At 29.2% G+C, this 11,960-nt stretch overlaps 1 protein-coding gene across 1 annotated transcript; it reads left to right on the top strand.

Moving 5' to 3' along the window:
- Positions 1–6,692: 6,692 nt before the first annotated feature.
- Positions 6,693–7,235, top strand: LOC131875638 (class I heat shock protein-like). The gene is made up of 2 exons (XM_059220230.1): positions 6,693–6,857; positions 6,935–7,235. The coding sequence occupies exons 1-2, from the start codon at positions 6,749–6,751 to the stop codon at positions 7,180–7,182; spliced, it is 357 nt and encodes a 118-aa protein (XP_059076213.1). The 5' UTR covers positions 6,693–6,748; the 3' UTR covers positions 7,183–7,235.
- Positions 7,236–11,960: the final 4,725 nt, after the last annotated feature.

The following is an 11,960-nucleotide window of genomic DNA, read 5'->3' as shown; positions in this document are numbered from 1 at the left end:
TTTTTTAAGTTAATTTAATTATTTTTTAATTTGAACTATCTAAAAAGTGCCTAAAATTCTGCATGTTTTATGATTAGGGTTAGGGTTAGGGTTAGTTGTAGGGTTGGGTTCAATTATGATTAGATTATACTTATGGTTAGGTATGAGGTTTCAACTAAGTCTATGATAATAATTGAGATTAGGTATGGGGTTTAAATTTTGAACTAATTATAAAGACTAAAATATTGATATAATATAATAAGTGGTGTCTTCCAAACCATTACACTTTATATAAATAATTAAATTAATTTTATTTTTATAATCACATATTTAACTTAATTCTATTTTGATAATCATTTAAATAAAATTATTACATTTCTCTTTTTACTTTCTTAAACATTATGGACTTTTACATATTAGTGGTAGTATCAAGGTTAGGGTTTCAATTAGAATTAGTGTTTCAATTAGAATTACTATTGTTAATTTTAGAATCAAGCTTAGGGTTAAAATTAGTTTTACTTAGAACTCTGGTTAGGGTTACAATTAAGATTACTATTAATTGGATATTAATTCAAATTGTAAGTAGAATACTATTTTGATTGACAATTAATTTGATTAGATCATCAATAGTTCATTAATAATTATTTTATTTTATTTTTTTAATTTGAACTATCTAAAAAGTGCCTAAAATTCTTCCTGTTTTTATGATTAGTGTTATGGTATGGGGTTTCAACTAAGTTTATGATAATACTTGAGATTAGGTATGGGGTTTAAATTTTGAACTAAGTATAACTCAATATGTTCTATACATACACTATATTATCCCTTAGCACACCATTGGGCCTATAATGACACCAAATAGTGTCCTAAGGGATCATAGAACACCATATGGTGTTGTTATGGGTCATTGGTGTCCCTAGGGGTCATATGGCATCCTATGACCCCTTAGGACACCATATGGTGTTGTTATGGGTTGTATCATGTCTTAAGGGGTCATATGGTGTCCTAAGGGGCCTTACGACACCATATGGTGTTTTTATGGGTTGTATGGTGTCTTGAGGGGTCATATGGTGTCCTAAGGGGTCACAGGATAATAATTAAAATAAGTATAGTCTTTTATAATGTTAGTGTTGATTTTAGAATTAAGAATACACTTATTATGTTTATGCTTTTTTTATTTTAAAAACATTAGATAAATTTTATTATAATAGTAATGCATCCTTGCTTTCAACTTTATTTTAAATCAATATGTAAGAAGTATCATTCATATAAGACTTGTCAAATTGTAATAGAATACTATTTTGATTTACAATTAATTTGATTAGCTCCTTAAGACACCATTAATATATATTAATAAAAAAATAAATGCCTGGAGAAGGATATCTCTCAGAAGTTTTCAATTAATTTACATTTACTGATTAATATAATATAAGATTAATATATTATATAATATATGATTAATATATTATATAATATATGATTAATATATATATAATATAAGATTAATATACTATATAATGAAACCATTCATGGGATTGAGTGATTAAAAATTGTAGAAGTTCCACTCTTAAAATTGAAATCTTGTGAATTTCAGAGAAGGGATCAATTACACAGCAAAAACAGGTATGGGACTTTGTTTTAATAGAATTTAGTTTTCTGACTACTTAAACATGTTTTTTATTGTTACTAGACTCTATTCCAATAACAAAGAGAGTCTACTTAAACAACTTCAACATCCTTTTCAGATAGAGGTATTTGATTTTTCCTTAGGCTATACCTGTCATTTTTTATCCTGTCTAAATACTTTATATTTGATGTTTCTCTGCCAATAGCCATAGTATATCCAACCAATTAAGTTCCCAGAAATATTTTCTCAAGTCTGACATGGTGTTCATATATGCCTCCATGAACTCATATGCCTTATTCCAAGGCTCACACATTTATATAGACGTGAAGGATTCTCAAAAATGCTGACTACTTAATATTTGTGTGGAGGTTTCTAGAACAAGTACATTTTAAGCATACACTGTAGTTGTGGTCTTCCATGAAAGCAAATTTCATTGAGGCATTCTATTAAACAACTCACAAGTCTGCATGTGCTTCCACGTTTTACATGCATGTCAACCAATGCAATAACAACTACAACATCTGCCTAAAAACATTTATCCTCTCCGTGAGGTTTAGGATAAATGTTTGGGGTACCGATTTTTTGGCAATTGATTCTAGTGTTGTTGGCAATTGATTCTAGGGCTCATTTGTTGCATAGTTGAATTTAATGTTTTGAAATAATGCTTTTGATAATAGGGTTTTGTCAGTTTTTATAGGTATATATTGTAATGTTTATTCAGTTGTTTATTTATTTAATTTTTATGTTCATCATTTGGTTCATATGATAAACATCTAGTGCCATAAATAATATAATGGTTTTTTTATCAGTTTGAAAGTCTTAGACATAAAAAAGACTATAATGATTTTTCTAATAAGTTTTGAAACTAGGTTGAAGTTATGCAAATGAGAAAATTTAGTTATATATTAATATTTAAATGTTGGTTAAAATAGATTTTATAAATTGAAAAGGGCGAGGTTTAATTTATTATGATTTAAATAAGATTATGGTTAGGTATTAATTAGAGTTAAGGTTCAATAAAATTTGAATTATCAATATGGCTAGGGTTAAAGTTAAAATATGATTAATATTAATGTTAGATTAGATCTAAGGATCATAGTTATAATACATTTTTAATTATTACACCAAAATAATATATCTAGGCATAAATCTCATTATTACATCAAATTTAAATGTGAAAAATACCCATCAAGTGATATCTAATCCAAATGCACTTGTATTTCTTTGTGTTTTATTTTATTTTTTATATCTATATCATTATTCATATTCATAGAGAGAAAAGTTTGATGAAATTGTTTTGGATGATAAGTTTGCTTCCTCTGCACCTGCTAATGAGGCTGCTAAGGATGGAGAATTTCATACTCTTTTTAGATAGTTCAAATGAAAAAACTTAAAATAAATTAAAAAATTATTAAATAGTATTCTATTTACAATTTGACAAGTCTTATATAAGTGATACTTCTTAGATATTAATTTAAAATAAAGTTGAAGGCAAGGATGCATTATTATTATAATAAAATTTATCTAATGTTTTTCAAATAAAAAAAGCATAAAACATAATAAATCTATTCTTAATTCTAAAATCAACACTAACATTATAAAAGACTATACTTATTTTAATTATTATTATATTATAACCCTTTCCCTAAAATTTAAACCCCACATCTAATCTCAAGTATTATCATAGACTTAGTTGAAACCCCATATTATAACCCTAATCATAAAACATGAAGAATTTTAGGCACTTTTTAGATAGTTCAAACTAAAAAAATAAAATAAAATAAAATAAAAAAATTTATTAATGGAAAAGTAAAAAGAGAAATGTAATAATTTTATTTAAATGATTATCAAACTAGAATTAAGTTAAATATATGATTATAAAAATAAAATTAATTTAATTATTTATATAAAGTGTAATGGTTTGGAAGACACCACTTATTATATTATATCAATATTTTAGTCTTTATAATTAGTTCAAAATTTAAGCCCCATACCTAATCTCAAGTATTATCATAGACTTAGTTGAAACCCCATACCTAACCATAAGCATAATCTAATTATAAGTGAATCCATTCCTACAATTAACCCTAACCCTAACCCTAATCATAAAACATGTAGAATTTTAGGCACTTTTTAGATAGTTCAAATTAAAAAAAAAAATTTAAATTAAAAAATCATAATAGACTATTTATGATCTAATCAAATTAATTGTAAATCAAAATAGTATTCTACTTACAATTTGAATTAATTAAAAATAAAGTTGAAGGCAAGGATGCATGCTTATTATAAAAAAAATTATCTAATATTTTAAAAAGAAAATTATAAAGATTAGCATAAAATACAATAAATCTATTCTTAAAACATAAAATAAGTATACTCTTTTATAATGTTATTGTTGATTTAGAATTAAGTTGATTTTATAAAAGATTATACTTATTTTAATAATTATTACTTCAATTCTCAAATTAATAGCAATCTTAATTGTAACCCTAACCCAATTTCTAACTAAAACTAATTTTAGCCCTATGATTATTCTAAAATTAACAATAGTTATTCTAATTGAAACCCCTTAATACTAATGCTAATATGTAAAAATCCATAATGTTTATCAAAATAGAATTTAAATATGTGATTATCAAAATCAAATTAATTTAATTTTGTATATAATTTTTAATGGTTTTGAAGACACCACTTATTATATTATATCAAGATTTTAGTCTTTATACTTACTTCAAAATTTTAACCCCATACCTAATCTCAAGTATTAGCAAATAAAATTTAAAAATCATTAACCCTTTCCCTAACTTTGATTCTCAAATTAATAGTAATGCTAATTGAATTATAATTCTAACCTTTTTTTTTTCTTTCAACTCTGAGGCTTGAACATTGATGGCAAGAACAACAACACAACAACTTAACCCTTACAACATGCCACTATTGGCATTTCTAACCTTCTTTTCAACATAGATCAAAGATTTTTCTTATAACCCTTATTAAACCCTAACCCTAAATGAACACTACATCTAACCGTAACTTATCCCTAAAACTAACTAAACCCTAACCCTAATTAACCTAAACATTATCTAATCATAATTGAACCTAACCCTAACCATAAAACATAGGATGCAAACTTTTAGGAACTTTTTAGATAGTTCAAATGAAAAGAATAAAATAAAATTATAAAGGTTAGCATAAAACATAATAAGTCTATTCTTAATTCTAAAATCAACAATAACATTATGGAAGACTATACTTATTTTAATAATAATGATATTATAACCCTTTTCCTAACTTCAATTCTCAAATTAATAGTAATCATAATTGTAACCCTAACCCCAATTATAACTAAAACTAATTGAACCCCAATCCTTACCTAACCTTAACATTAGCCCTAACTATTCTTGAACCATAATGCTAATTGAATTATAACTCTAACTATTTTTTAACCCTAGTCATAAATCAAAGATTTTTCCTATAACCCTCATTAAACCTGAAACTAACTCTTACAAAGTACTATTTGTAACCCTAACCCTAACTTATCCCTAAAACTAATTAAACCCTAACCCTAACCCTAATTAAACACTACCCATTCTTATGTCATAACCTTAAACTAAATCAAATCCTAACCCTAATACTAAACAATGTTGAACCCTAACCCTAACACTAAACTAAATCGAGTCCTTTCTCTAAACCTAATTGAACAATAATCCTAATTAAACCCTAAACTTAAAAATTATTTTGATTGAATAGCCCCAAACTAAATTCAAGGTAACCTTGATAACACTAAACTAAAGTTGAAACCAAATTTGAAACTTAATTGTAACCCTAACCAAAAGACCAAACCAAATTTAACTCTAGACCTAAACCAAGTTGAAGCCTAACCCTACAACTAATTAAACATAAAACCAAAATAAACCCTATAGTATCCTAACATTAGCATTATACCAAATTAAACCTTAACCAACCCCAAACCTAATTTGATATGAACCCAAATTAAAACCTAACCCAAACCATATCTAACCAAATTGAACCTTATCGCTAAAGCTAAATGAACATCACACAAAATTAAACCTTAAAAATCAGCTTAATTAAATATTTAACCAAATTTGACTCTAAATGTATGAACCCTAACTATAATATTCAACCAAATTGAACCCTAGCCTGAAACAAAATTAAACCCTAACCCTAAACCTAAGTGGACATGAAACCAAATTCAACCCTAACCCTAATAGCAACCCAAATTCAAACCTAACTCCTAACCCACGTAGGATGGGAGCTAGAAACCACACCCGAGCCAAGTTATTTGGATGACTAATGCAGTATTAGAGCTTAGGCTATTGTGTGCATCAAATTTAATATTTTGAAATAATGCTTTTGATAATAGGGTTTTGTCCAACTTGTATAGGTATATATTGCAATGTTCATTCAATTGTTTATTATTTTTTATGTTTACCGTTTGGTTCATATGATATATTGCAATGTTCATTCAATTGTTTATTATCTTTTTATGTATGTCATTTGGTTCATTTGGTATATATTGCAATGTTCATTCAATTGTTTATCCAGAAATCTAAATGAACATTACACTAAATTAAAGCTTAAAAACCAGCTTTAACAAAATTTGACTCTAAATGTATGAACACTAACTTTAATATTCAACCAAATTGAACCCTAAACTAAAACAAAATTAAATTCTAACCCTAAACCTTTGTAGACATGAAACCAAATTCTAACCTAGATTAATAATATTTATTGATAATTACAATGTCATGAAAGTTAGTTTAGATAGATTTTTTAAACAAAATATACTAACTTTATTTTGTAAATTCGATGAGATTAATTTGTATTTTTAAACATTATAATAAAATATAAAGTACCAATAACAGTTATATATTATTATTAATTTCTTAACATATTTACAATATTTATTTTGGTGCCCTTAAAATAATATATAATATTTTAACAATAACTTTTCCCTAACGTACCGCAAATATCTGGCCCCTTGAGAAACTTCTGGAACAAAATTGAGCAACATATATAAGACGCTTCAATCTGCCATTTTCTTCCAAGCCGATCCAACAAGAGAGATCACGCGTGAAGTCAGAAGCCGCATTTTCTATCGATTTGGCGAATTGTTACAAAATGTCTTATATCGGCAGAGACTTCGCGAATTATTACGAAACTCCAACATTTCCACCGGTAGATTGGCATGAAACTGCAGATACTCATGTCTTCAAGGCCGACCTTGCTGGTATTTATTTATTTATTTATTTAGGGTTTCATTTTCATGAATAAAAATGGAACTTGATTTTGTCTGTTTGGCTGCAGGAGTGGATAAAGGAGCAGTTAAATTAGGAATTGTAGACGGTGGGATTCTGGAAATAAGCGGAGAACGCAGCATAGAAGGGGGCAAGAATTATCTCCGTTGTGAACGCTTCAAAGGGAGGTTCCTGAGGCATTTCACACTACCTGAGAATGCGAATGTGGATGAGGCGAAAGCTGCCATGGAAAATGGAGTGCTCACTGTCACAGTGCCCAAGAAACCTGATCAATACAGTGTCATTGAAATCTGCTGAATACAGAGTCTCAATTTGTCATCGAATTCTTGAGTGTTGATCAATAATGTTCTGCTAGGGTAAACTATAAGCAATGTTATCCCGAAGGGACTAAGTGAAAAATATTTGAATTGAAAAATCAGTTGATAATATGTTTTTGCTTGATGTCTAATAACAGAATAAGTTTATAGTTTTGAGTAAATAATCGAGGATTATTGTTTGAATTAGTTTTATAATGGATCTTTCAAAGCAAAAACATTTTTTATAATCCATTTTTCTTCAACTTGTTAAAACGCAGGTTATCTAAGTACACAAAGTAATAAAAGAATGATTGTTAAGTCAATAGCTGGTTTGAAATTTAGATTTCAAAGTTTTGGGTTCGTAATGGTGATTTGGAATGCATATTTAGGGTTTAAGTAGTGATGAAGGTAAAATGATTACTCTATTTAGATATATTCTATGGAAGATAGGACACATAGTTATTAATGAATTCTCGCAGGAATCGAGAGACATAAATTCTCAACGTTGATCTTTTTTGCTTTTTATATTCCAAATCTTGCAGATTTAAGCTGAAAAGCAGTTTGAAACTGTTGCAACATTTCACTCTGGTCGACAGCTAAAAACATCAGTCCATGGAATACAACAGGAGAAAACAGGACGTTGGGATGGAAGTTTCAATTTTTCAGAGTAATAATGATAATGCATCAAGGCTGTAATTAAATTGGAATTTTATTAGTGTGTTAGTCATATGCCAGACATAAAAATAAGAGAGGTGCAAGCTGTTGAAGCGTGGCAGAGATTTGGCTGGTGGTCATATGGGCTTGAGCTCTCTAATTATGCTGGCCAAGCAATAGAAGAAATTGCGGGCAAATATTTTTGGGAGTTTTATGTGGGTAAGCTTACTAATACGTTTTAAATTTTGATTTGACTAGGTTGCTGATCTGAAATCACTAGATTTCTTTTCAATTCAAAGTTTAGAAAAAAAGAAAAGAGATTTTTTTATGGTCTATGATATAGGGCAGTCTGTATATAGATTTACAAATGACTTATAGCAATTGGAACTACCCTATACTACTTCTATTGAAAAGTACATTTTCACCTGTCACATTTTTCATATAAATTTTAGATATATTATTCACCTAGGCCACTTTTTCAATTTTTTAAATCTATTCTCAAACTTTAAAAATTGAAAATGTAAATCTACTAAGTGCTAATCATTTCAATAGCCATTGCAATTTGGCATTCAGATGTATTTGTGGGCTTGGTTGTTGTGGGAGTAAAATAAAAAAAATGAAAAAGAAGACTAAATAATGGAGATTCACATAATCTCCTTTCAATTGATATTAGTAACCATTTGCATTACAAAAATGAATAAAATCAAAGATGCTAATATGATGCATTGTAATTATGTAAGGAGTGATATATCAAATGATTTAAAATGTTAGTTGTTCAATGTTGTTAGTGCATGGAAATGAGTTGGCAGTTAGTGCATCGAAATGAGGAACCAAAAAGGGGCTTTAAGTGGCCACTTTTCTCTGAAATAAGAATAGAGTGGTATTTGATTGAATATTGAAGATAGTGGTGCTCTAAATTTGAGGACAGGACAAGAACAAGAGACATAGTGCTTTGAATCTACTTTTTAACATAATATTTTTTCTATATTTCTATTTAGTTGTGAACTAATAGGAATATGTGTAACAATATAAACATATAAATATGTTATTCTCTACAAGGTTATATACACATTTGTTCAATTGATCTCTACTTGCAAAGGTTGGTGTCAAATTTGAGTGGGGCATGCAATTTTCCTCTTACAAGATTTTGTCCTTACATAAGGATGTAGGTAGCCCACTTTAGTTTTGTCTTGTTTGGACATTTAATGCATGTGAGTCTTGACTGCCTTTATTGATGAATTTAAGAATGAGGATGAATTAGACACCGAAGTTTAGGTAGTCGAATATTTAAGGAATAAGATATTAGTAGTGTAGTGCCCCACCCTGACTCTTCCTTCTCCTTGTACATTTATAGACTATATTGGCGTAGATTAGTCTACTTTCTGATAATATTCGATGGTACTATACTATGTGATGTCATGGAAATGTGGACAAGGCAACAACAAAGTTCAATGTTAATAAGTTAGTTTCAACCATAAAATAGTTTCAACCATAAAAATAAAACAAAGAACTAAAAACCATTCCAAACATATCAAAAGAGATTTCAAAAAGCATGAAAGAAGTTTAACAAAATAAAAGAAAGGATAAGAGCCTCCCTAAGATGCTTCCATGATGCCTTTTGATGCTTCTCCCTTGTTTCTCCCCTCTCCAAGTCCCAAATGAGTCTAGCTCTCAGCTTTTAGCACTATCCATGGATGCCATATGGAGATTCAAGATGGTTGAATATGATAAGAAAATGCTATGCAAGTGTAGACAGTGATGCTATGAAAAAGCTCTATGCTAATACCTGTATAACAACAATACTCTAATGCTTCCTCTTTGCTTGAAGAGAAGGGTTCTATTTATAGAAGAAATGGGGAAATGAAGGGTTAAGATTGAGTAATCTTAACAAGGGTTAGGATTGAAAGATATTCAATCCATGTGAGACTTTCAACTCAATCCCATGTTGACAAGTGTCACCATGAGGAGGCTTGAGAGGAGAGATAAGGAGCATTAAATGTTTGAGGGGACATGATGGCTACCCTAGTCAAAGAAATAAATGCTTTGAAGAGACACATGGGTTACATGAAGGTTAAGTTAGGGGTCAAAGTTCTTAACCATGGGTGCAAGTAGAATTAACCATTAATGGTCATGTAAGAGCCATAAGTGGTTTGGAAGACTTTAGAGGTTAATTTGTTGAACACACAAAGCATTAATTGCTTTTCAAAGACTTTGGAGTTTTTGAGAAGTGACTCCAATTTGCTTAAGAATTTGACAATATTTAGGGGATGGATTAGGTTAATTTGGAAAGGTTTAGAAGAATCTAGAAGGGGTTTAGGCATGCAAGTGGATTTTGTAGGAAAATGCAAGTGGGAGGAATTTTGGTATTTTCAATTAAAATAAAATCATTTATTTCAATTTAAATGGTGTAATTTGCATTTGGATAAATATTCAAATAAATATTAACTTATTTAAATGAGAAAAAGGAAGATAAAGCATTAAAATGCTTGAAGACTTTGAGGGAAACCATTAAAGGCTTGAAGATTTTAAGGGAAGCAATTAAAGTCTTAAGAAGACTTTAAGGGAAGCCATTGAGTTTGAAGATTTTAAGGGAAACCATTAAAGGCTTAAGAAGACTATAGAAGGAAGCCATCAAGTTTGAAGACTTTAAAGCCATTAAGTTTTGAAGACTTTAAGGGAAACCATTAAAGGTTTGAGAAGACTCTAGAAGGAAGCCATTAAGTTTGAAGACTTTAAGGGAAACTATTAAAGGTTTCAAGTGGGTGAGGATAAATAAGATTTTAAATAAATAATTTATTTAAAATAGTTGTGCAACTTGCATTTGTAGGAAAATGCAAGTGGGTGGAGGATAAAGGTGATTTAAATAAATGATTTATTTAAAATAGTTGTACAACTTGCATTTGTAGGAAAATGCAAGTCGGTGGAGGATAAAGGTGATTTAAATAAATGATTTATTTAAAATAGTTGTGCAACTTGCATTTGTAGGAAAATGCAAGTGGGTAGAGGATAAAGGTGATTTAAATAAATGTTAATTTATTTAAATGTGAGAGGTGGGATTTTGGGGGAATTTAAATAAATATTAATTGATTTAAATGTGAGAGAAAATTTAATTAAATAAATATGATTTATTTATTTAATTAATGGTTTGAATTTGGTTAAGTGAATTAAATCAAATAAATCAAATAATTTATTTAATTAATAGGAGAAGAGGGTTAAGATGAATTAATTAAATATATTAATTTAATTAATTATTGATTGATGGTTAAATAATCAAATAAATACTAAATATTCATTTAATTAAGTGGATAGATTTATGGGACTACATTTGCCCCTTTTTGAGACGGTGCAGTTTATCACGTTGTTTCAAAGAAAGAAAAATAGGTGTGAAGAAATGCCCCATAAAATGTAAATTTAATGGGTGGCATGCCCCCTCGAGATATGGGCCGAATTTTTTTTTGAAAAATCGAGCGATCTCTCAAAAAAGAATGAAAAGTGGAGGGGAGGTAGAATAGAAGAAATTAGAACTAATGATGAAAGAATGGGAGAAAATGGAGTGAATATGAAGAAACAACAAGCCAGCGAGTACCCTGAGGTCATGCAAGAGATACATAGCAGATGTAGTGTGGGGTTTGGATTGATGCTATACAATTGATCAAAATTGGTTGGACAATCTGGTGCAATTGGTTTAATTGTCCCGGTCAAGTCAAAGCATGACAGTTGATGTCAGTTGGTCGCTTGGACATGATAAAGTCTGAGTAAGTGAATCAAAGTGACCTGATGTGACTTACACAATTGATGTAATTGCCCAATGAAGTCAAGGTATATGAAGCAAAAGACTCGTTGAGACATAGACAATTGATGTAATTGTTCGATGTGATTGTGTTTGATTGGTTGATCAATTGATAGTGTGTGCATGTGATGGATGATTGTGGGGAATCATGGAAACCCCATTGAGACTAGGTCATTATGATAAATGCTTGATGTAGTCTAGGATTACCATAATCGATTACCTGTTGAGACCCGAAGATACTTGATCAGAGTATCTGTTGATAGTCTAGGTGTGCGTGAGTTGATGTACCTATGCAGATACAGTAACTTTCTTGACTTATTGGATGACTTGGGATA

The sequence above is a fragment of the Cryptomeria japonica genome, chromosome 5 (assembly GCF_030272615.1).
Source record: "Cryptomeria japonica chromosome 5, Sugi_1.0, whole genome shotgun sequence".
Taxonomy (NCBI): Eukaryota; Viridiplantae; Streptophyta; class Pinopsida; order Cupressales; family Cupressaceae; genus Cryptomeria; species Cryptomeria japonica.
Note: the sequence above shows the minus strand (reverse complement) of the source record. Positions and strands in the feature narration are given on the sequence as shown.

Bases quoted from the DNA above. Each gene is read 5' to 3' on its own strand.
- LOC131875638 (XM_059220230.1), top strand. From the start codon at position 6,749: ATGTCTTATATCGGCAGAGACTTCGCGAATTATTACGAAACTCCAACA. The intron at 6,858-6,934 runs GTATTTATTTAT...GTTTGGCTGCAG, and splicing joins CTTCAAGGCCGACCTTGCTG to GAGTGGATAAAGGAGCAGTT.